Source organism: Eufriesea mexicana, unplaced genomic scaffold (assembly GCF_001483705.2).
Source record: "Eufriesea mexicana isolate 0111107269 unplaced genomic scaffold, ASM148370v2 scaffold4744748507, whole genome shotgun sequence".
NCBI classification, from domain to species: domain Eukaryota; kingdom Metazoa; phylum Arthropoda; class Insecta; order Hymenoptera; family Apidae; genus Eufriesea; species Eufriesea mexicana.
The window spans coordinates 194082-219895 of NW_016907981.1; the positions used below are offsets into that span (position 1 = coordinate 194082).

Genomic DNA, 25814 nt, shown 5'->3' on the forward strand with positions numbered 1-25814 from the left:
ATACTCATTTATTCTGTGAATTATTAAAATATCTTAATTAAAATTGATTCTGTATGACAAAGTAAAAGATAATTTTATGGATAAACTTTATCTTGTTATTAATATACTACTTTAATTATTTATGTTTTCAAATGTAGAGTATATTAAATTTGTGTAAACAATAAGTATATATAATTGCTTTATGTTAACAAAGATATATAAAATTCTAGAAAATGTTACAAAAATGACATGAAAGTGAAATCAATCATATAATTAAGTCTTATTAGTTATTCTTATTGAAATATAATGAATTCATTGCATTTTAATAATATAGAAATTTTGTAGTGTTTTCTTCTTTTATTAGTAAACAGATTATAGAGTTTACCAATGTCACATTTTTAATAATGTATTATTTACATCTTCAATAAGCTATTGCTATTTATATGAGAATACGTATTACATATTTAGTAATGGAACGTATCTCATAATATGAAATAAAGTAAAGGTAAATACATTATTAAATTTCTTAAACATTGCATTAACAAAATAAATTGTTATTTATTACTTACATAATTTTGTCCTTATTAAAGTTTTGGTATTTAGATAATTTTTAAATCATGAAAATTCTCTTTAAAACTTTGCATGTTATTATAATTTAGAAAAATACTTTTCTTTATAAAAATTACCAGAATATCATTATTATTATTATTATTCAAAAGTTTTTGTCAAAAAATGTAAATCTTTGAAGCACATGTTGTACAACAATTTTCAAATATTTTAATTATGCATAAAATATAACAAAAATTTATGTTTCAATATAATTTTCAATTGTAATGAGATTTAGGGTTAATCTTATGCAATATTTAAACAATTGTCTATAGGAGACTACTTAAGAAGTTCAACCTTTTACTTTGTGTCCATTTATAAATAAAATAAGCTATTTTTATTATGCTTTTTACATTTCCTAATATTACATTTCGTGGTTTAATAAGACCTTATTTTAATTTCTCAGATAAATTTATTTTAAACACTTACAATAATATACATGAAATGACATGAAAAATTTTATACAATAACTATAAAATATTAATTGGTTTATAGAAATATTATTGCCATTTGGTTTAGAAATAAATTATATTTTTGCAAATATGTGATTTTCATATGATATAATTATTTTTTCATTTTAGATTTGTATAAAGATTTAATTAATTAAATATCTACCTCAAGAAACACAGAGTTACAAAACTATTAAATTATATTAATTTAATGTATTTTACTAGCTCAATTCATTTTAGTTTTTAAGATTTCTTTGTATATTTTTGTCTTCCTTTTTTCTATAAGACAAAATAGATTTTAATTTATGTAAACACATATTAGAAAAACACAAGTAATCTTAAATTACTTTTAATAGGTTTTATTGTGCAGATACTAATTCATCGTTCTACAGATATGATATTGATGGACTGGTGTAATTCGGTGTAGTAGTGATATTGATCGATTTGATCTGCATTGATTGACAAAAGATCATATTTGCAAGCATTTAAGTCTTGAATACTATGGCACAGTATTATAATTTTGTGACCAATGCCAGTGGTACATTAACACTTGAAGAAGTACAGAGAATTTGCTCTGTAGAGGGACAAAGTGTACAATTAGTTGTTGAAGACATAAATAATGGTGGTAATGGTTCTCAGCAATTTTTGACTTATACCACTGCACCACAAAACAGCGGGCAAGCAATATTTTCACAGCAAATTAATTTAGGGAGTCAAATTTCTACAACGCAATTGGATCAAGGGTAATTTGTGCGCATGCATTTTAATTATCCAAATATTGAAGTAGAACTGTGGTATCTTACTTTCAGTTTTGTATATATATATATATATTTATACTTATATACATACATATATGCATTTGTGTGTGTGTATGTGTGTATATGTATATGTATATACATACATATGTGTAATATATACATACATTGATATACACATAGGAATATGAAAAATATTAGATACTTGAGGAAAGACAAAGGGGTATTGGTATGTGGTGCTGATTATAAAAAGTAAATATCAATTATTCAGCATGTTATAGAGTATAAAAAATATTTTTTTATATGTTTTTTGCATTGTGAAAATATATTTTACAGTATGTAATATGATTGCAATGATATAACACTTTAAATATTTTTATTGTACACTATTTTGTAAACAGATATAATTTCATGTATATAATGTGTTTAGAATAAAGTTAAATTCTGGCAGTTTATTAGTTTATAATCATAACAGACAATTATGTCTATCTCTACATATTATATAGAAACATAATACATTAATAAAAACTTCTTAAGGTAGTCTTCTAATCACATGTGTAGAAACATTATATATTTAAAGAGCCAAAAATCTGCTTTTACTAATAAAATTATTAAGAATAATAGTGCTTTATTTATTTGTTACACTGAAAAATAGATTTGTAATATATTACTTCAATATATTGTACACGTGTGCCTCAAAGAAGTCTTTTATAATTAACAAGTTACCTAATTAATTAAATCATGAAACATTGTATTTGAATAATTTAACTCATTATAGCAAACATGTGAACATGTGAAATCTGGGCATATCGTGTGAGTTCCATTATTCATTTTATAAAGTAAGTTAAAAGAAGCAAATGTAAGTGTAACTATTTCATTCATTCATTAAATGAGTATTGAATGCATTAATAATTCACTAAAGTTATATAATGTCATTCAATTGTAATTCTATAACATAATAGGAATATATTGTTATGAAAGAAATGGACCACTTTTAAATGTGAAGTATAACATACACTAATAAATCAGACATTTGAAAGTAACTAGACATAAATAAAGAATGTATGTAATACAATATAATAACATGCTTTTGAATTTATTTTATTAAATAGTAATGTATATTTATTTTTTACGTGTACATAAAATATATTAATTCTTTTATGTTTTTAGATTTATTTTCATTAAATTGTTTTAACAATTTATACATACCCATGAATTTTTTCAGTTTTATCACTAGTTGTTCATACAATAATACGTCCAAACTTTACATTATATATCTTAAAAAATTTGTATGTAACAAGTTATAATGCAAGTATATTAAAAAGCATATTTTATTTATATAAATTCATGTAAAATTATTTATATTCAAATTTCGCAAACATTAACAAGTGAAAAATTTTGTATATAAAATGAAAAAGTCAGTTATATTTTATGGAATGGAATTAGAAATATACCAATGCACCCTTTTTTCCTCATGCCTCTCATTTATAAATATAATATACTCCATAAACTAATTTAACTGTTACATATGTAATTGATTTGTTATAGTTTTCATAATTCAGGATTTCATAAAACTACTATTACGTTATTAATAAAGCATATTTTTAATTAATATTTATTTATGTTATACAACAGAAGTTCTAAAAACAATACATTTAGTTAATGTAGAAATGTATATTAATGAATTATTCAGAAAGTTGTTTGCACTCCTTTGTTGGAATATTTCTTATTTATTGTTTTTTTATATTTTAACTTATTGACATTATATATTTTTACTTTCAGACAAAACGTTTTTATAATCAAAACAAATACAAATGAATTAGCTTCATCTCAAAGTGTATTGAAAACTACAACGGTGAATGATAATACTTTAGGTGGGAACTTTCTAAACATTGTGGATAATAAAGGTAAATTTGATAAAATGTTATAATCTTTGTAGTATATTAAATTAAATATAAAGGAATTCTACTGTGCAAAACATTAACTTTTTTATTGTAATCAAGGAGTAAAGTAATTGATAAGAACATTATTCTTTTTATTTAGGTTCTAAAACATTTATAGGTTGTAATAATGATGGACAACAACTACAATGGATAAAAATGCAAGAAAATAGTATTAGTCTAAATGCAGTTTCAAAACAAGGTGCATTGATATCAGAGAAAACACAAACTGTCAATTTAAATGAAAATCAAAATAATACTTCTTCACAAGTAAATATAAATAATTAATTCTATTTCGTAAATTATTAAATCGAATAACATTTATATATATTTTTAGAATCTTTTACATGGACCTTGTGAATTATTGTCACCAAATATTGAACCTGTAAAAAGAAAACCACTTAGATCCTATCAAAATAGAAGTCGAGTTCCAACAGGTAGTGTACAAATAGAAACATCATCCATTGATAGGGTGAATGTAACAAATAACATTGGAACTCAAATACCAAACGTTAATGCGTCTAATATTAGAGCAACAACACCTTCATTTTGTAATAAAGCAATTAGTCCCATTGGACAGAATGTGACACAAATTTCTCCACAAATACATACTCCTTTGAACACTGTTCACGTTAGACCTCAAGCTCCTGTCTTGCAAAAAAATTCTTTAAAAGTGCAACAGCCTAAAATGGAACAAACAAGATTAAAACAAATGCAAAATCAAAGACAAGTGCAAACTGATCAAAGATTGCAAGGAAATAATAAGCAACGATTATCAAATATTACACCACAATTAATGCAAAGTTCATTACATGCTACACGACAACAAACTGCAAATTCAATACAGCAAAAGCAAATGTCATCATCATCACAATTACAATTTCAAAAACAAATTACAACACAAAAATCTCAATACGAACAATCACCACTTTCAACTCCATCTCAAAATGTACGCAATGCTATGGATGTTGAATCTCCGGAATCTCCACCACTCTGTGAAAGAGGTCCAACAAATCAGCAAAGCTTTTCATCACAAACTGATTCAGAAAATAGTGCAGCTGAAAGTGTTGCTTTCCTTGAAAAAGTTATTCATAATCCAACAAATACTAAAGTTCAACATCAAATACAAGGAAATACTGCAAAAATGTTAGTTATGCTTTCTAATGGTGAACAGAGATTAATTACATTTGATATACCCAATGATGATTGTACAGTTCAAGATTTACTAGAACAGGTATTTCAATACTTATAAGAAATTGTATGACAATTATTAGTTAACTCGATTAAAAATGATTTTGTATTTTTAGGCAAATATCGTATTTTGTGGAAAAACAAGTGTATCTTTAGTTTCTGATCCTACTCTGGGTATAAATTATATTGTAGAAGCTGGACCTGGTGCAGTTGCATCACATGACATGAGTGAAAACGATGGCCCTCAGGATAATGCAAATAGTAATTTAGATAATTCTCATAGGTGAATTTTTAAATATGTTTTTATTTAAAATTTACATGTAATCATAAAATATACTTAAATGTATCATTGAACATTACAGTTCACCGGATGAGAATAGTAATCCTGTGCAACAAAATGAAGTAAGTTATAATTTATTTATTTCTGTATTGATTTGTGATAATCTGTGATAATGTAAGAAACATTTATTTATTCAATTATTTACATTCTTTTTTTGATTTGGAATAATAAGAATTTAAAATTTCAATAATTTATGTTGTAAACATGTATATATGTATATATGTATATATATATATATAATGAATTAGAATTATGCTGCAATCGTAAAAAGTTGAACTCTGTTTTGTATTTAATGTATTTTTATATTTTGTATTTATTATCTTTAATGTTTTACAGGAACCTATATATATTGAGGGGATGTTGGCTGTTTGTTCTCATTGTGGCATTAGTTCTATTGATTTTAATCGGTGTTTAAGATGTAAAAGAAAATTACCAAAAGACGTAAAATCCATACCAATGACAATGGGTATGCAAGAAAAAAAAGAAACAATGCTATCTGTTGATGTAAGTATTATGTAATTATACAAAAGTTTAAAAAATTTTAAATAAAATATGTTAAAAATTGGTAGTGTCAGCATTGCAGTATAATATATTTAATCTAAAGAAAATTTTAATATATATCATATAAATGATTTTATAATATATATTTTTATGTTTATATCATTATATTAATCTTTTTCAGACATTTTACAAGAAAAACAACGAACGCAATTCGTCAGCAAAATTAGAAAAATTAGAGCGAGATGGGTCTGTGTATAAACGAGGAAGGGGAAGAGGAAGGGGTATGTCAAGAGCAAGGCCTATACATAAGGAGCCAGGTAGAAAAAAACAATTTTTTAATTTTATGTAAAATTGTAATATTATCTTGTGTAAGTTTATATACTAGATATACAGGGTAGAAAATCTAAAACGGTATACCTGAATATCTTTGTTATATTTGAATACAGCAGAAAGTAAAAGTAATGAAACAGCTCAATTTTCAAAAGGGAAATATGATAGTGGAAGGATTATTTTTCTCAAGGTCATCAATATTTTCTTAAATGGAACCATATGTTTTGTTTAATGCTTGAACTAAAGAGAAATTAAAGACAAAACCAATGGTATGTATTTACATTCTGTTCGCCTAACACATTGCGAGATATTTGATGTGAAAGATACATAAAAATAGATGTTTGGGAAATGTTTGTTTGGTTGTTCCCTTAACTTGGCTCCTTCATATATATATGACACATTATTCGAATATTTCGAAAATAATTAATAAAAAAAATTATATTACATGATTATAAAAAAATTCATGTACAAGATCATGATGTAACATTATTTAATTACTTTTAAAAACCTATTAAATAATTAACGTAATGTTGGGATAATAACTTTAAAATTAATAATAATGTAATTTATATTAAATATTTTTATATGTCATTTTCTTTTCTTTTTTTTCTTTTTTTGCAATATAGATAGTTTTTTACAGATATTATCTTCACAGTATTCAAAGAGATAATCTGAATGCCTAAAAATTGAATAACGTGCATTATATTTCCGAATTCGTTCTTTTTTTAAATCATTTGAATTTCCTTGCTTGCACCTTCACATTTTTTTAAGCTCTAAATTTGTTTTACGTCTTTTGTATCATATATTTCGCTATGTGTCTAAATATATAAATTATTAATTTTGTATCTTTTAATTAACAATTAAAAATATAAAAAAAAAAAACATCGGACAAGTGACCTTGAGAAAAATAATGTTTATATTATCGTATTTTTTGTTTTAAATCGAATAAGTTTCATTACAATAATTATTTAAAATGTTCAATGGAGATTTTCAAGTGAATTGATTTAAATGTTTTGTGGCATATATCGATACTTCAGACATGATATTTCTTATTCAGAATGTTTGACAATATCGTCGGATGAGGAAGAAGAAGGCAAAAATAAACGATCTGAAGGCTCTAATAATAATGTATTTTCAAATGACGGAGGTAATGATTTTACCGAAGAAATGGAGACGATTCTTGAGAAAGAACCAATAATCACAAATAATTCTGTTTCTAACACAAGTTCTGATTATACTATGGAAAGTGAAGATATAAAAGGTACCCTTTAGGATATATTCTTTATTTTATGAATACATATATTATAATTTCTTTAGAATATGTTATTCCAATTTATAAATATTTACTTGTAGTATAACGCGTGGCAAATATTAATTAATTATATATAAAATAGAAGGAAATGAACATAAATATTTTTCAGATAATGCTGTTCAATCTCCACATACTTCTTTATTGTGTCGAACAGTAAGGATAGGTTCTTATAAATATATTCCTCGGGAGAGAGTAGTAATCTCGCAAAACGGAGTAAGATTTGGTGTTCCTTTATTGGAAGATGGTAATTACTGTAGCAATTATTATATTTATAATAATAAACGATAATATATGTTAATGTAATTATCTTGATGAATATTTACTATATATGAACATTTGCATTTGTTACAGATAAAACCTTTGTAACATTAGAAGTTAAGATTCAAGATATAGTAAAAGTACTAATTCATTTTGGTAAAGCAATGCCAGTACTATTCTTTTATACCTCTACTAATACTGGAGCTATGATTCGTGAATTATTAGGAATGCAGGACCCAAAAGGACCATATTATGATCCTGCTGGGAAAGGTATTAATTTTAAAATATTTTGTAGTTCACATCATAAATGAAATAAAAAAATGATTTTTTTCTGTGTAGATCATACGCATAAACGAATAACTTTACTGCCAGAGAAATTATCAGAAGAATCAAAAGTTGTGCTAAAAACTGTGTTTGCACGAAGACGTTTATTAGAAGAATTGAGCTCGAAGGAAGCAAATGATATTCTTGTTCGAGCATCGCCGAAAGATGTATGTAATGTATATTGATAATAAGTGTTAGAAGTTATTATTTCAAATATTTTAAATGTGATTTATCCTTTCTTTTTGCAGAGTGTACAAAATCAAAGTTTATCGAAGAGAGAAGTCCAAACAGGCACAACAACTAATTCAAATGCCAATGGCGGCATACAAACGTAATTATAAAATTTGAAATTTCATATTTATACTATAAATTTGTATAATGTAAAAATTTATTATTTACAGAATAACCGTGTATCCACCACCACCTGCAAAAGGTGGTATAGCTATTAATACTGAAGATTATTTATGTCTTGGAGAAGATCAGTTTTTGAACGATGTAATTATAGACTTTTATCTGAAATATCTAACATTGGAAGTCTTGTCTGAATCTGACCAACATAGAACACATGTGTTTAGTTCGTATTTCTATAAGCGATTGACAAGCCCACATGCTCAAGCAGTCGAAAGTAATGTACCTCTGTCACCTGCTGCCAAGAGACACGCGAGAGTACAAAAGTGGACAAAAAATGTCAATATATTTGAGAAAGATTTTATTATAATTCCCATAAATGAGCAGTAAGTGCTTATTTAATGTTTGACCCTCATTTTTTCTTTGAATTTGATATAAAATATTTTCAATTAATATTTATTATGTATAAAATTATTTTAGTGCTCATTGGTTTTTGGCTATTATTTGTTTTCCTGGATTGGTCGGGAAAGTTTTTACACAGAGTAAACGGTCTGATGAAAATGACGTTCGAAAGACTGTACAAAGAAGTAAAAAATTAAAAGAAGTAAAACTTCAAGCTGTTACAATTGGAAGTACGACTCTTAAGCCAGTGACAACTACTGTAACTATAGATCAAGGTGATGATGGTTCAGAAAGAGATGAAGCTGAAGGTGATGATGAAGAAATGGAAATGGATAGCGAAGACGACGTAAGTTTGTTCTAAACTAATATTTTACATTCAGAATGCGATTTATGAAAATATAGGAGTATGCATTATTGATATTTTTTAACGTAGGATGAAACAGAAACTACAGAAAACAAAAGTCTGTCGCCAAAAACGGAACAAAATGTGCCACAGGAGAAAGATACTGTCAAAATGTATGTGTTTGTACATAAAGTAATACATAAAAAGTGATACTAAATGAACTATTATGTCCCATATATAATACTTGATTTGTTTATATTTTCATTTTATTTATTATAGACCTTGCATTTTAATATTTGATTCCCTTGCGGGAGCAAGTAGAGCACGTGTAGTAGCTACATTAAGAGATTACTTAAGTTGTGAGTATGTAGCAAAAATGGGAAGTGAAAAAGTATTTTCGAAAGATACTATTAAAGGAGCATCATTGAAAGTTCCTCAGCAATCAAATTTCACTGATTGCGGATTGTACGTATTACAATATGTAGAAAGCTTCTTTAAAGTAAGTTCACTCTTAAGTTTATATCCATATATGTATAATAATAATGATACAAGTGGTAAAATTACTACATAAGATGACGAAGTTAAAAATTTTATAATGATAAATTTTTATTTCAGAATCCCATTAAAGATTATACTTTGCCAATAAAGACATTGAAAAACTGGTTTGAAGAAATAGTAGTAACTAGGAAAAGGGAAGAATTATCAAAGCTGTTGATTAAGTTAATGGATGCAACCAAAGGAGATAAAATCATAACAATACCTACTGTAAACTTTCCTACACAAGATGGTAAATTAAAAGCTAAGGCTGAAAATCATGTTGACATAAAATCTATGAAAACAGATGTAGAAGATAAGAAAAAGCCTACATTAGATGGGGAGAATCGTATTAGTAATAATATGCCAAATCAAACAGAAAGTACTGAACCAACTACTGACATAATTAATAGAACTACATACCAGATCATTCCGTACTCTCCATGTACAAGTTCTAGCTCGTCTGAAAGCAATTCAACAGAGATGTTAACTGAACCTAAAACTCTTCATCCGAGGTAAATTAAAAATTTTCTCATTTCATAAAATTAACAAACATTATTAGGTTGAAAAGTGTATGCTTTTGGAAATTTACTACTGGAACTATCAATCTATAATGAGTAACTAAATACATCATATACAAATTATAATAATCGGAGTAGTATAACGAAGATAAATAGTTACGTATAATTACGTTAGTATCTTAAATAGGTGCCACCTTTAATCTTATCAAAAGCAGCTATATCTTTTCAAAAATTTTAGAAATAAAATGTCTGGAACAAATTATTTTGATTATTTTGGTCGATCTAGTGCAAAGTAAGAAAATATTACTTAAGTCGTTAAACAATTTGACTTCGTTTTCAACTTGATTGCAGTTATTCGATATTAATTTGTTGATCACTTTCTAAATTCTTTTTGTCTTCTTAATTGATAAATGAACTATCAATAAGTTACTTCTGTGAATAGGTACCAACTTCTAAAAGCCACAATGTTAACTCCAATAATATCGTTATTTTATTTCCACAACTCATAGGAAACATAAAAATGGATAATTGCATTAAAATAAGCTTCTTAGTTTCTAATATTAATTAACAAAAATCAATATTTAAATTTATATTTCGATAACGAAGTCACATGAAACTATAGTCTATAAACATTTTTTTTCTCAAAACAACGTCCTATGTTAAATAAGTTATGAAAAATCTTGCTTATATAAAATAAGAGATTATACTTCTGAGGAACAACTATTTTCAATTAATTTTTATTTTAGATCTTCAAGCGAAACGATGTCCTACTTAAAATCGAAACGGATTTCCAGGTTAATCTTAAAAGCAGAGAATCAAGATGACTCTCAAATGGCCAAAAAGCACAAAGGAGAGTCTTTTGATTCTTGTAAATAAATGTTACTTTTTTTTTATAATGATAAAGTTAGCCCACATTCATAAACAGACATGGAATCATTTACCTATGTAATAAATGTAGTTAATACTTCATAAAATGAATAAAAACATCCAATCATAACTGTATACGTTGAAATTTTTATTTGTTTTTATTATCACAATTGTAACCATTATCACAAACAAAAGTTTCTGATAAAAAATTCATTCATTTGCATTTTTAGGTATATTTTCGTAACCATAACGTGCTTATGGTTCATTAGGTTATAGTAGTGTAGCACTCAACTGGTTTGTTGAGTGTTTATTACGTATTTCCTTCCGGGTACCGTTTCATTCGATTATAGTGCAAGTCAACGAACTGTTAAGAGTGGTACTGTGCCGTGTTTGACCTATTATATATATAGTATTCTACCTTCTTTATAAACAGATGAATTTTGTAGAATTAGAAACTGCAGAAGTTATTATCGACCGGATCATATTACTTTTTAAAGATTAAATTATAAGAATGAAATAATTATTGCAAGTATAAATCAAATACCATATGATATAAAGAAATAAGCTGAACAATGAAATGTTTTTGATTAATGATAAAATAATGATTAAATAATACTTATGGTGTATTGTTATTCATATTTATAAAGAATCATTAAATACTTTATATTCCATAACAAGTTTATATTAAAATTTACTCGATATTTAGCATGATGCAGATGTTCAAGTACGTAATTTGGGAGAGTAGCTATTTAAAGCTACACGACATATTCAGACAGATATATTCAATTACACTCGGTAGTTTTAAATAACAGTTAAGTAAAATCTTGCTGTGTGTGGAAGAAAGAAAAGGTTCGAAAAACAGATTTTTCAAGTGGTATGTGCATTACGTGTTCTGTTACAGTGGTCTGATTATTAGCAATTAGAATGAATAAACAATCTTTAGGAAAAGAGAATACAATAAATTAATATTAACTTTTTTTTCACACGTAGATCAGGATGTACTAAGTAGTCGTGTTATGATTTTTCGTCAAATATAACATACATTTATTCATGATTTCGTTACTTTTTTAGTTTACATTTTGTAGTACCATTGAATTTACATACGTTCGATCAACACCATGGCTGCAACAATTATAGCCATTGCTGTGTCTACACTATACATTATATTTACGAGTCTCATAGCTTATTGGATGAGAAGATATACCAACTATTATATACGGGATCCGTTTGTAAGGTCCCTATTTTTAGAAGGCATTGCAACCGGCGAACTTTGCGGAGTATGTTTCGAATTGATAATAAGTAAGTTTATTGGATACAATAAAATTGATCAATTACAAATAAAATCGCGTCGACGTTATTAATAAGAGATTGATACGAGCGATTTTTGTTGGATTAATTTAACAAATTGTATAAAATTCAAAACAAAATTTACATCACATTTTCTTTTAAATGTAGCTGCTACATTTAAGGTCTTTTTATTAACCGTTATTTATAATTATGATAATATTGTCACTGTCTGATTGTGAGAAAATTATATTTTTCCAATATAATTGTTTCATACCCATTATTTTAATCGTAATCTTAGTTGCGGACAACTGGGGTGTTTCTATGTATGGCGTATATTTATTTATATTGACGATATGGTGGTCCCTGAATTGGGAAGACGCTACTGCGTGCCCCTACACGCACATCGAAGACGTTGTTAACGGAACGAAGTCGGTGCGTGATGCTTTCCTTTTGATTTGGGCCGAACTAGTCGGCGGTCTTGCCGTGTTTAGATATGTTCAATTACTTTGGGCACTCGAAATCGTTTCGACGCACAAAAACAGAGCATTCGAGGATTGTACTACCGATTTACAAGTAAGTACATACAATGATGAATTACAAACTTTTCTTGTTTAAATAATTTCAAATAAGATAATTCTCTGGATTAGATAACATAAGAAAAAGATCTTTTTGCAATAAAAGATTAGAAAAGATTAGATTATAGGCTAATATAGTACTTCGATGTGTAAAAAAGTACGAGATTAAAAAAAAAATCACAGTTTCCATAAATTACTGCAAATATTCTTTATGCGAGTGTTTTTATTATCTTTAAGGTACCCGTAATATTTGGAGCATTTATCGAATGCGTGGCGACTTGTATATATAGGGTGGTTTCGCGTGGTTTGAGCGAGATAAATTCGAAGATCGGCATTATTATTGATTCTTTCATTGGAACAACTTTGGTTATCGCAGGTTTGCTCAATTTATTTTATGAGTTATATTATTAAACATTCTATTCCTTTTTTCCCATTCTTTCAGACGTATTCCTTCGTCTACCTTTTAATTTTTTGTTTAAATATTGAGGTTATATGCCGTATATAAAATTGATGTTGAAATGTCTATTATAAGTATCTAATAAATTTAATTTAACATCACAAAAAATAAAGGAAAGAAAAGGAAAATGGAAAGAAAAAAGGGAAGACGTTTGATAATCGAAAATTATTTAACGAACACAGCGATGAACGCAACAGCGTTTTATAATCCTTTGAGTCATTAAACTCTCATTTTTTATTACTGATAAAAAGTAAGAACGTAAATTCATGGCTTTTGGCTCCTTCGAAAACTATTAAAAACTTGCAAGAAATGTTTAAATAACATCCAATTCCTTCCACGTTTCGTTATATTCTCTCATAAATTTTTCTTTTGTTTCTCAGCTTTTCTATCGTGTTGCATGAAAAGTTCTTTACGACCTCAGCTGACTGCAATTCTTTTACCTTAATAGATCTTCGGTCTTAAACAAAAAAGTTTCAAACTTTCCACGAACTAAAAATTTCTTCGAGTCGTAAATATTAGATACTCTTTTGCATCGTGTAATAGCCATAAATTCGATTCTTACGTTTTCCTATGCAAATATAACCTCACGTTGATATTCGGCCTATATTTACGTTAATTTCAGCATTCAATTATTCCGGGGGCTACTTCAATCCCGCACTGGCGACCTCCTTGAAATACGGATGTTTGGGAACTTCTTTCATGGAGCACGTAATAGTCTACTGGATTGGTGCGTGCGCCGGTTCTATCGCTTCGTTACGTGTTTATAGGCTGCCGTTTGTTCAGCAGTATGTTGAACAGTATAAAGAGAAAACGTCTTAAGTCACTGACAAAGAGACACCGGGTCGTTGCTCGAGTTTGTTAGTTTTGTTTTTGCACGTTTCCGATCTTTGTTTGATTTAACTTCGTGTTTTCTGTCAGCCATGCCACTCTACAAAGTAGTATGTAAGTTTATAACACGATTGAACCTCTCAATTGTTACAAAAATCGCGTTTGCGCACAAACATTTTACCTTTTAGACAGTCGCTCGGTTAGTATATACGTTTGTAAGACAGAAACGTTGTGACATATTATAGGGTGATGATTGTGATACAATGATATGAGCTCAAATTAGTGTACAGTTATTTATTGCGGACGATATATATTTACATATACACACACATACGTATGTGTGGGTGCGTGTATATATAATGTATATAATTGTACAAAGAAATAAAAGTTTTCTGTGTAATTTTAGAATATTGTACTCTCAAGTGATTCAAGGCGCTGATATTGGTTTAAATTCTTATTTATTGAAACGTGATCTCACAAAAGTTTACCATAGTAACGTAGTACTTTAAAGGTGAATATTCACTAAAAATATGGAAAGTAAATATTAAGAATTTTACACTTTTCACTAACTTCGAGAAATATTATATGTTACAGAATAATGTAAATCATCTCGATATTTAATGGTGATGTTTAAACTTTATAAAAGAGTACCAAACGGATTACACACTTACGTATAAAGTACTATAAAAATAATTAAAAATACGATCGTATGAAACAGTATTTGAAAAGGACAAGGAAACTATCGAGTAGAATATGAAAACAATAATGAGGTATACCAAGGATACATAAGTAAAGTACATATTTTGAAGTAAAAAATCTCGGTTTCGTAATTTACACAAAGAATTCTGTTTTGGAAGACATGTCCAAATGAATTGCTTCGTTCTTGTACATTTCAATAGTCTGTAACAGAAATATACATTTTCTTTTCTCTCGAGTAAAGAACTTGTAATTATTGTATAACATTGTATAATATTAATTATTGCGAAAGCTAATGTAAAAGAAAAATCTACGACCTAAAAAAAGCTAAAGGAATTGTATTTGAAAGTAAAATTATGAAATTTTACCGCGTCGATATTTCCATCCAGCTCTGCAACTTGCTTCTCGTGAGAAGTTTTCAGCTTTTCCTTTTCACGTCCTTGTTTGATTTGCACGGTTTTCCTTTCTTGCATGAATTTTTTCGTGTTCTGTTCCTTCTTCTCGCGCAGTCTACGATCCTTGTCTCCTTTTGTCTTTAATGCTTTGTCGTTCATTACTTCTTTCGCCGTTTCCACGGATACTTTGGCCTGATTCGCGTTCATGTCTTTCATATCTCTGAAATCCGGTAGGAAGAGCGAATTCTTTATAAATTTACCTCTTTCACAAAGAAGAATATAATATCCCAAATTAATTAATACCGCGCTAAATATTACTTGCAATTAATTTCACGGTAAAATCTGAATACTTTATTTTTCTCTATCGAAATTACAAAATGGTGGAAGTTTGCTGAACTTTCACGCGAGTACTTCCATCTTTAGATTCTTCTGTCGGTAACTCCGATAATTAAACAAAAGAAAAATCATTTCCCAAAAACACCGAGGAAAATATAAGAATTTACTTTTAAAACTAGCAAACTAGATTTTCAATTTTTCAAACAGTTTGATATAGGGTACTTTTGTAAAAATTAATATTATCTTTTATGGAAGTAGAAATGTAGTTTTACAAGTCCTGACCCAATAATGATAGCAAAACCGAGAAGGAGGTAATTCTAGGTGAAAAAACAAATCGAAAATAAAGAATAAAATTTTTTCCTTGGAAGCTTCGTTGTCCGGAAAATCGATTTTGAATATCCATAGAGTGCGCTGGTATACTGATGGCCCCCCATCTAACAACTTAAGTGCACGCGTACTCGGTGAACATTCAAAGTCGATTTTCTCGATAACGAAGCTTCGAATGAAAAAATTTTATTCTTTATTTTCGATTTGTTTTTTCATGTTGATACATGATGCAATAAAATCAGCGTACTTGTCGTGTTTCGCTTGTAACTGTTTAACCTGCGAGGCCTGGACAATTTCGATTAATTTCTTGAACTCCTCCCGACCTGCTTCCGTGTGAGTCTTCAACATCTCCCATTCTTCTTTCCTCTGTCGTTCCACCATGGAGGACCACTGGGTGGTTTGCTCGCTTATAACCTTTTTCACGTTCGCGTCCTGGACCAGCGCACTTTTGCTGTAAACGCGAGATTCATCATTGTCAGCTGGGATTAGCTGCGCAATAACGACGTTAATCGCGATAATTCGGTAATTTCTGGTTAAAGGGAAACAACGTCTTAACGTTTCGAAGATTACGTACTCCTTTCCCTTCACTAATTTATCAATGGCGGCGCAATGATTCTTCTGCATTGTCTGCCGTTCTTTCAGATGCTTCTTCTTCATCGTGTCGTACTCCTTCTGCTGCTTCTTGCCAAGCTTGAACGCTTTTTCCTTTCGCAGAGTCTCTATCGTAATTGGTTCTGGCTTGTATTCCTCTGAAAATTGTGTAATTGAAGAATTATTCTTGGTTTTTATTCCTTTTAAAAATTGCACGCTGGAGTGGAAAATTATTTTTGCTTTTCGTTCCTCTTCAAAATTTTGTGAAAAATTATTTGCGTTTGTATTTCTATGAAAATTGTATACCTAAGTGGAATATTATGTTGAGTCCTTATTTCTATGAAAATTGTATACCTAAGTGGAATATTATTTTGAGTCTTTATTTCTATGAAAATTGTATACCTGAAATAATTTTTGCTTTTTGTTCTTCTTAAAAATTTAATGAAAAATTATTTGGCTTTGTATTTATATGAAAATTGTATACCTAAGTGGAATATTATTTTGAGTCTTTATTTCTATGGAAATTGTATACCTGAAATTATTTTTGCTTTTCGTTCCTCTTAAAAATTTAGTGAAAAATTATTTGCGTATGTATTTCTATGAAGATTGTATACCTGAAATTATTTTTGCTTTTCGTTCCTCTTAAAAATTTAATGAAAAATTATTTGGGTTTGTATTTCTATGAAGATTGTATACCTAAGTGGAATATTATTTTGAGTATTTATTTATATGAAAATTGTATACCTGAAATTATTTTTGTTTTTTTACCCCTCTTAGAGATTATATAATCGAATGAGGAACTATTTTCGATTTCATTCTTATTCCTCTGAAAATAATTTTAGAATTGCAGTATAAGTTTATAACGTGTTCTTAATGTGTCTAATTACCTCGACTAGTATCTCTTGAATGGGCCCAGAAATTAGTCAAAATTTATTTACGCTATTACACCCCCACGATTATTTTTGTATCCGATGAATATTAGATTTTATGGATTCTAAATTTCGAAAGAAGATATAAGGGGCTATAAAATGTCACTAAAACGAGTTACGTTCACGGTGTGTTATTCCTGCGTTTATTAATCTCTTATTCTTGAGATTGTTTGTGTTACTGGCGTAAGTAGTTGTACACAATGGAGCTTTTTACGATTCTTTGAAATACCTTTACTATGTCATTATATTCCCGGTTGAACGGGTTAAGTTGAAAATACAATTTGACGAAGTTATGCGAAAGACACGAAATTTTTGCATAATTGTTATTTTCGCGCGATAAAATGAAAATGGCGGGATAACATTATTTTCCACCGTTTATGTTGCGCATACGAACAAAATAAAATCGTTATCGAAAATATGTTCGGAGGAAGCGGGAATAAAAGACCGGTAACGGAATGATGCGATACATTAATACGATGAGAAGCGAGAAAAATGGAGAAAAAACAGGCGAGAAATAAATTTGTGCAACGAAACGTCATAACGAAACTGGAAAATATTTTCTCTGCAACTAATATATCTTAATATTGACCAATCTAAAAGGGAAAATATTATTCCCTATGAAGTGAACCGGAGAATATGTTACTGTAAATTCAAAAGCAATTATACTCGTGATATCGATTATTCTCTCTGAGATAGTTAAACAGAAGCAATGGTCGTCTAATCTGAACCACCATAAGGGAAGAAGATTGAACCAAACGAGAAATGAATCATAATAATTAACGTTAATCCAGTGTAATTGATATAATAATATATAATAATTCAATAACTCACATTTATTGACTAAAATTGAGAAACAAAGGAATAATTCGCGAATTTTTGTATTGATAATATTCCTTATGGGAAATGTGAAAATTAAAAATAGTTTTTATTGTCTTAAGATATAGCCTCTTCAACCTATTTTTAATTTTGATACGTATATTTCAAATATGTGCAATACAGGGTGTCCCAAGGAAACGTATACACACTTAATACCTAATTCTTTCTAATTTATTTTTTCTTTTCCAGGTACAACCCATTTAAAATGATGGCTGATTTTAAAGCAGACTTCGAAGTACGTAAATATATTTTTAAGTGCTACCATAAGTGTGAAAACATACTGGAAGTAATCCATTTAAATATAAACTGTGTATATATCTTTTCAGGACACCCTACATGAAAATCACAAATTATAATAAATTATGGCATATAGAGGACACTATAAAGAATATAGAATCTAAAATATATATTATATACAAAATAAAATTGCAAAGAATACACGCAAAAATTATGAACACAAGACATCACAAAAGGAATAATAAAAATAATATATCGTAAAGAAGATATACATAAATAATCCGCAAATGGTTGCCCTGTTTCTCAACGCTTGAAATGAATTATAAACGTATTTTAATATCTCATTGCAGCAAGTTCAAGGGAAAAACAAAAATCCGTTCATCGAGCACTCGTAGACGCTATTTCCATCGATAAACAATCCCGAGACAGCCCGCGAGATGGAAAAATACGAGTGGTGGACGTAAGATCTGCAAAGCGATTAAAATCTCAATAAATCCGAGAGCCCGTGCAAACAATTTAAGTCCAGGGGCGATTAAAAAAGTTTGCCCGCAACAGTTTTTAAATAACGGCACACAGGGCCGCCATTTGTCGCTTTGATCTTTATGAATGAAATTTACTCGAGCAGCTTATACCTCTTTTAGCCTTCTCCTCTTCTTTCTTCTTAGCCTCGGCCTTCGTGTCGGTCTGCTCGATCCCTAGCCCTTTCATGGTCTCTGCTTGTTTCTCGGCTCCTTTGCTGAATGCACCCGGGTCAGACAGGGCGGCCATGAAGTCTACGAGTGGAGGAACCAGGCTCGAATCACAGTCATCCTACACTTCTATTTTTGCGCCGCCAACTTGCTCGAGGTATTACCTTCGAATCCATCGGGTACGTAAATCTTCAGCTCGATGTTGCAGAACAACATCGGCAGCGCCATAGGGAAATTCGCCTCGGTCTTCAGCGAAATGTGTCTGTACCCGGCCTGGAGTCCATCTAGAGGCAGGATCCGTTGACCCAACAGCTTTCCACTCTCTTCGTACACGCCTATGTAAAGGATCACAGTGTCAGTTTAGACTGTCATTGAGGAGATAACACGTAAGCTAGACACGAGTGTTCGTTTTTCCTGTTTTAGTGGGGTGGTTAGGTTGAGAAATTAGGGGTGAGTATTCCTCGAAGGTTTATTCGATAATTTAATAATGTGGTATCATGAGCAGGGAAGGACTCTTACAAAGGAAATAGTATTAAGAGCAGTATCGGATTGAGCTTAGGCGTTTAGGGTATCATCTGGAGTGCATGCGTACGAACGGATGACCACGTGCAAGAATTGTATAGATGAGATATTTATGACCAGGTCGAGTGCAAGCAACGAACGAAAGTCTAGGAACGTGTCCGAGTGTCCGAAGCACCTGGCCCACCAAGGGCGAGGTCGCGTGGGAAACGAGTGATCAACGAAGAGAGCTTGCGTATGAAAGAGAGAGTGTTAGACTCTAAATAAGGGTGCAAGGGTGCCGGTGAGGCAGAATGCGCGTAGTCGAGACGCAGTGAGCAGAGAATCGTGTGTTTGAGAGTTAGAGTCGAGAGGAACCTAGTGCAATATTTTAGTCAAATAATCTGTTTTGTTATTAAAAAGGAGTCGTTGTTTATTAGACGCGTAGATCTTTGTCAGCATAGGATTAATCTAGCATTAATCCTGTAATAATATCAGGCGAAGTAAATGTGGTGGTGGAAGCAATCGAAACGATTTAGGGGTGTTGGAAATTACCGAATCTGAGCACAGCCAAGTCAGGTAGTACAACTTTTCGGAAGAGGAATGGTTCTTCGTTGTAGACAGGGTTCAAACCATTTCCGGGGACCATTCGCGTTCGAAATTCCTTTTTGATCGTGTCTGCTGGCAAACCGTACATGTCTACTTCCACGTAAGTGCCGACCTTTTTGTCGGACAAAAATTGCCCTGCTATCACCTGGGGAATAAAGTGTATCAACGATTAAATCGAATAAATTTTATAATAATGCGAATTACAGGGATAGGTATGAGAAAATTGGGTTGGTTAAAATATTAATCGAACAATATTGCAAATATCAGTAAGAATTATGTTATATTTATATCAGCACTCGTTAAAATTTATTTTCATCTTCAAATCGATATTTAGATTCCATCACTCATTGGTAAAATTTATTTTTAACACTACGACATTGCTATTTGTAGGAAAATTCAATTTTTGGATTACGAGTAAGTTGGATAACAAGTAAAATAAATCACCGTTAAGAGACAGCCTAGTAACGAAATAAATTATTAATTCAAAATTTATTTTCACAGGTAGAACTCACTTGGACGGAACACTGGGCTGTGATAACACCATCCACGTCCTCAGAGAACGGATCGAAGGTCTTGTCTGACCTCCTCATGAAATCAGGTTTCAGCAAATATCCAGTGGTCGCGTTGTACTCGAATTTTCCTTGATTAAGCTGCATAGGCAGATCGGGTGTTTGGAAATTCAACGCTACCATTTGGCAACCTGCGTTCCAGAAGACCTGAACAGGTATTCGTGCATTAATTGAGATAAATTTCAGTGAATTTAAATCGAGCAACTCACCTGTGGCATGTAATTGGACGAATCAGCCCTTGTACCTTTCGGATAGATTCGACTCATTTGACGTTTGTTGTAATTAACGAATTCTACAGCATTCGTTTTCAGGTAATTCAGCGCCGCCGTCTCCGAAAACGAGGACATATTGTGGTGTATGTTCTTCTCTGCAATAACAATGGCGTTCACATTTTTCTATAATAAACGTCGGTATATTATTACCTTAATATACATCAATGTGTCATTAACCCGTCATTTTTAACTCTTTGCACTTGAAAGGCGATACACAGTCGCCAATTACTCGGATTCAAAAGATCGATGTTAATTAATATATCAAATTTAACCCTTATCGGTCGTAAGTCGCCTATCACGTGACAACAGTACTTTGTTGCTGCGGTCGCGCGTCACGTGATAAGTGTCATGGCGGAAATTTTTCGCATATTTACCGAGACCAACTACAACCTAGCGAGAATCACGTATAAAATGGGGGCAGTGTCCAATGAGGGTTAAAATTACCCAACGATGCGTGGAATGTCGAAGTAAAATAATTCTACGTCTCACTTTGCATACGATTTCTTATTTACCTTATTTATTTCGTATTTCGTATTTACCTTATTTACCGTTTTAAAAATATCGTCCACTTTATGGCAGAAAGTCTTCGAATTACTATTTCTCTGTTACGAAAAGATCGCCGAGTGCAAAGGGTTAAATCGATTTAAAATATCATTGTCCACCCAAAAGGAAATAAAAGGATTATTAAAAAAATCTAGTATCTCGTATTTCAGGTCCTGGCTTCAAGAACGTTATCCCAACGACGATTTATATTCCTCAAATTAATTATTAGTTAACTAGGTATGAATAATATTAATATTTTACATAAATTAAATATTGTAAAACTACTAGTTCCATTTATATAGAAGAAAGGTTATTTAAATTTAGTTTTATAAGGAATATATTATTATAGAAATATAAAGACACCGAAGCAAAGAAATAGAGATACAGGCGAATAGAATAGAAAATGGAAGGAATCAATAGCGAACTTATTTATACCCCGAGGGTGATGTCGAAGAGGATAGTGAACGTTAGAAGGAATATCGTACTTTATCAAAAGACCGAGGCATAATGCTCGTATGCTAGTACGAAGAGAAAGAAAGCACACTTTACATACTCTCCGCAGTTTCAAAGCTTTGAAATTTCACTGGCTGTGCATAATTAATCATCGAGGAAAGCCAAGGATGGCACGCCATCGTACTGCCGGTGTATTGAACTGGAGGAGCTTCTCCTTCAGCGCCACCTTCGCCTGGTGGAGCACCCTCGGCTGGCGCGGCCTCTGGCGGTGGTTCCTCCTAAAACGTCGTCAAGATTTCTTTCTTACGAAGTAAGTAACATGTAACGCAACTATGTAAGCTTCTAAAAAGATTGCGATATATGCGTTGTAATTATTTATCAGGTACAATGCCCGAGAAGATACACGCAATACGTGTGCACGCACTAGCAGGACGAGCATTGTCTGAAATATATTACTCCGAATAACGAGTTACAGCGTTCAAGGCATTTCACAAATGGCGGATAACTGAGAAATAAGATAGTAATAATAACATTATGCTCTAAACATACGACTCCAAAAAGGTATTGTACTATTATAAACAATATAAAACACGTTTTATCTGCTTAATAATATTGAAATTCGTATAAATAACAAGCAATAATATAGAAAGTTTGGCAAATTACAGATAAATCTGGATTATTGCGTCAGGTGTTAGAGCAACATCATAGGAACAAATAGTTTCATTATTTTTATCGATATTTAGATTTTTTTTCTAAATAAAGTTATAGCTATATAGATAGAAAATTATTGATAGAAAATTAATATTCTCAAATTCATTGCGAAGCTACACGAATGAAGCAATAATATACAAAGTATGACAAATTACAGATAAATCCGGATAAATCTGGATTGCGTCAGGTATTAGGGCATCATAGGAACAAATATTGTAGTTCCATTATTTTGATCGATATTCAGATTTTTCTTCTATATAAAGTTATACCTATATAGATAGAAAATTATTGACAGGAAAAAATCAAAAATCAGAAATAAAGCTATATAGACAGAAAATTATTGATAGAAAATTAATATTCTCAAATTCATTGCGAAGCTACACGAATAAAATAATATTACATAGCACACTCCCTGTATATTAACTCGAAATTTATTTCGAAATTACAGGGGCAATTCTCACACGATCTATTATAATTAGAATATCGAAAATACCGATGAAAATATTCGAAGAACTACAAATTATGTACCGAAATATTTATTAAAGGCATTTCAATTTCGTATCAGGCCCAACTCGCGGAATTATTCACAAATTACCACGAGTTAGGTTTATCGATATGTTAATTGCATTAATAATGAAAATCTAAATATTCGTGGGTAAAAATAGAAAAAGAAATTCTACGAAAGTGAACAAATTCGAAGGATGAACATAATCATAGAGTGAACCTTCGGCGGTTCCGGTGGTGGTCCTGCAGGCGCGCTGGCGTCCTCGACCACTTCGTCCTTCGCCTCGAATTGCCCAGAGCGGAATAACTCTAGCTCGACCTTCTCCACCTCCGGCTTCAGTCTTTTATTCTTGATTAATATCTTTCGCTTCAGCGCGCTCGGCGGCGGCAGTGGATGTCCGGGTTCAAGCTGCGCCATTTTATTTACGATTACAAAATAAACGTATTTCTCGGGGGACGTTCGTTCGTGCGATAAGCACACTTCTCATTTTTCCCATTTGATCCGTTCGCATCGGCCGAACTCGTATTTTTTACCTCGCGCTTTTTTAAATTTACAAAATCCTTCCTCCATCATTCGCCCTCCCCTTCCTCCCCGGGGAAAAATGCGAGCCTCCAGCACGAAACCCCGGTCAAACGAAATATTCCCGCCAGTCGCCATTTCTCAACGCCCACGCACCTCTAAGTAATCACTCGACTATTTTTCTTTTTATTTGGGAACTAGCGCGTTCGTTTCGAGATATTCCTGCTCGATATAAATTAGAAACGCTGTTATATTAGTTAGGTTAGTTAACGTGGAATTATTCGTTCTCGATGTGTAATTTTAATTTTGATCGATGATTAATTTTGCTAGTACTATTGGAAGAGTATGCGAGCTCTGGTTACCGATAAGGTGGCGTGAGTGACGAAATTCGAAACGAAATGGGGAAGCTTGATCTTCGCGACGGATCGACAAAGAAGGCCCACCGTTAATGAAAGATACTTAACGAAAGATTATCCGAACTTTGGGAATTTTCGATGATTTTCAATAATTACAGGGACAGCGTTGCTATGAACAAAAATCGTGTTTAAGTAGAAATGAACACTGGTAGTTTTGAATGACTGTCGCAGCACGGCTGGGTCCCACGGTACGGTTAGGTTATATTAGGTTAGGTTAGGTTTACTCAGTCCAAGGCGCTCCATTTTCGCGGTAGGGTCGCCATCGTGGGGGTTTTAGCGGGTTAAAATCCCACATAACCCCGCCTCTTCCCCTAAGGGGGTAGGGCATCTTTTGGAGATTTTCCCCACGTAAAAAGAAAAAAGAAAAGGTTAGGTTTACTCAAAACCACTCCGTCCGCAAAGGGTTAACGTGTTAAATAAGTCTGCTACTCGATGGCCGATTGTACTTTACTCCGTTGGATACAATATTCTTTCGTTCTTATCACACTGCACTCGTCTCTCACGTAAAACTCTACCCGTTTTGCTTACCGTTCCGTTCAGGCCCAAACTCGGTCGTCAAGTGAGCCACCGGTGGCCCATAAAACTTAGAAATACTGAGTTCCTGAGATCCTGTTATAACAGGAATTCCCAAACGTTAGATCCAAAGATGGCGAAGAATTTAACACCAAAAGTTAGCACCTTTTGGTCCTAGCCTAGGCTGGGCCCGAACGGAAAGTCTAGCATCGGTCCCTGGTCGGAGACCGGCGTGGCACTTAACGTGTTAAGTGTAACTGTAATTGCTAATTTATTTCTATTTGTTGCCTACCGGGTAATCTTTCAGGGGCTCCTTCAGCAGCAAGTCGCCCAATATTTCGTCGCAGTATTTGGCTAATTTGTATTGCTGTTTCAGGCAGCAGTGATTCTCGAAACTTAGAATTATAGGGTACTCCGAAGTGACGAATGCAGTGTCCCTTAGAGCGTATATGACATCTTTGAAAAGGATATCGGTGCACATAGCCTTGCCGTGAGTTATGATGGGCTCCTCGTCTTCGCCTTTTCCGTCCCAGCAATCCAGCTCCACGCATCTGATGAACGATGAACGTTACCCGCCATTTTGTCGTTTTCACCACTTCGATAACTCTATCAATTACTACGAATTTCAGTAGCTCGTATAAAACACACTGTGATTACTATCAATTGTAACAGATATATATAAAACTTGTAAGTAGCAGGTTGTAAATGAAAATGTGAATTATTGGGATTTTTTGAGAAATAATAATTTTTAATATTGAATAAAATATCTTACCATTTTTCAGATATCCTTAACAATAATTAAAATGGTAATCCTTTTGGAAGAATTTTTCATAGAAAATGAGATAATTAGTGCTGGCTTAATTACACTGTTCAACACATTTCTACTTTTTCTCTGATCCGTAACATCCATTAGGTGGTTTTTGGAGAGTTTACTTGCCTGGACACGGGTACCTAATCGAAATTAACCTATCATCCTCGGTTTT

The 25814-nt window shown here is 31.3% G+C and overlaps 3 protein-coding genes across 5 annotated transcripts; 2 read left to right on the top strand and 1 right to left on the bottom strand.

The window, feature by feature from the left end:
- The first annotated feature begins 1511 nt into the window (after positions 1-1511).
- LOC108551228 (uncharacterized) lies at positions 1512-11029 on the top strand. The gene is made up of 19 exons (XM_017905320.1): positions 1512-1777; positions 3572-3696; positions 3833-3999; positions 4067-4963; positions 5037-5203; positions 5283-5322; positions 5597-5764; positions 5943-6078; positions 7149-7352; positions 7513-7647; positions 7755-7931; positions 8001-8152; positions 8234-8316; positions 8387-8719; positions 8814-9081; positions 9169-9251; positions 9358-9577; positions 9694-10127; positions 10880-11029. The coding sequence occupies exons 1-19, from the start codon at positions 1536-1538 to the stop codon at positions 11007-11009; spliced, it is 4161 nt and encodes a 1386-aa protein (XP_017760809.1). The 5' UTR covers positions 1512-1535; the 3' UTR covers positions 11010-11029.
- A 769-nt stretch (positions 11030-11798) lies between these two features.
- AQP (aquaporin) lies at positions 11799-14625 on the top strand. Of its 3 annotated transcripts, XM_017905307.1 has the most exons (6): positions 11799-11874; positions 12072-12299; positions 12586-12860; positions 13100-13238; positions 13942-14046; positions 14554-14625. In XM_017905307.1, exons 2-6 carry the CDS (start codon positions 12119-12121, stop codon positions 14571-14573), a joined length of 720 nt encoding a protein of 239 aa, XP_017760796.1. In that variant the 5' UTR covers positions 11799-11874; positions 12072-12118; the 3' UTR covers positions 14574-14625. The 3 variants fall into 3 exon arrangements, with proteins under 3 accessions (XP_017760796.1, XP_017760779.1, XP_017760788.1); XM_017905290.1 differs by having other exon boundaries at positions 13942-14602; XM_017905299.1 differs by having other exon boundaries at positions 11810-11874; positions 12086-12299; positions 13942-14602.
- Positions 14626-14796: 171 nt separating this feature from the next.
- LOC108551196 (1-phosphatidylinositol 4,5-bisphosphate phosphodiesterase) lies at positions 14797-25399 on the bottom strand (the record flags this gene model as incomplete). Its single annotated transcript, XM_017905266.1, has 12 exons — positions 14797-15047; positions 15212-15458; positions 16149-16352; positions 16476-16650; positions 19167-19307; positions 19388-19558; positions 20277-20475; positions 20843-21046; positions 21109-21266; positions 22268-22445; positions 23603-23791; positions 25124-25399. Coding segments are annotated over 12 exons (2211 nt in total), but the record flags the coding sequence as incomplete, so codon positions are not given.
- Positions 25400-25814: the final 415 nt, after the last annotated feature.

Bases quoted from the DNA above. Each gene is read 5' to 3' on its own strand.
- LOC108551228 (XM_017905320.1), top strand. From the start codon at position 1,536: ATGGCACAGTATTATAATTTTGTGACCAATGCCAGTGGTACATTAACA. The intron at 4,000-4,066 runs GTAAATATAAAT...ATATATTTTTAG, and splicing joins AAAATAATACTTCTTCACAA to AATCTTTTACATGGACCTTG. The intron at 5,765-5,942 runs GTAAGTATTATG...AATCTTTTTCAG, and splicing joins AAACAATGCTATCTGTTGAT to ACATTTTACAAGAAAAACAA.
- AQP (XM_017905290.1), top strand. From the start codon at position 12,119: ATGGCTGCAACAATTATAGCCATTGCTGTGTCTACACTATACATTATA. The intron at 12,861-13,099 runs GTAAGTACATAC...ATTATCTTTAAG, and splicing joins ATTGTACTACCGATTTACAA to GTACCCGTAATATTTGGAGC. The intron at 13,239-13,941 runs GTTTGCTCAATT...CGTTAATTTCAG, and splicing joins AACAACTTTGGTTATCGCAG to CATTCAATTATTCCGGGGGC.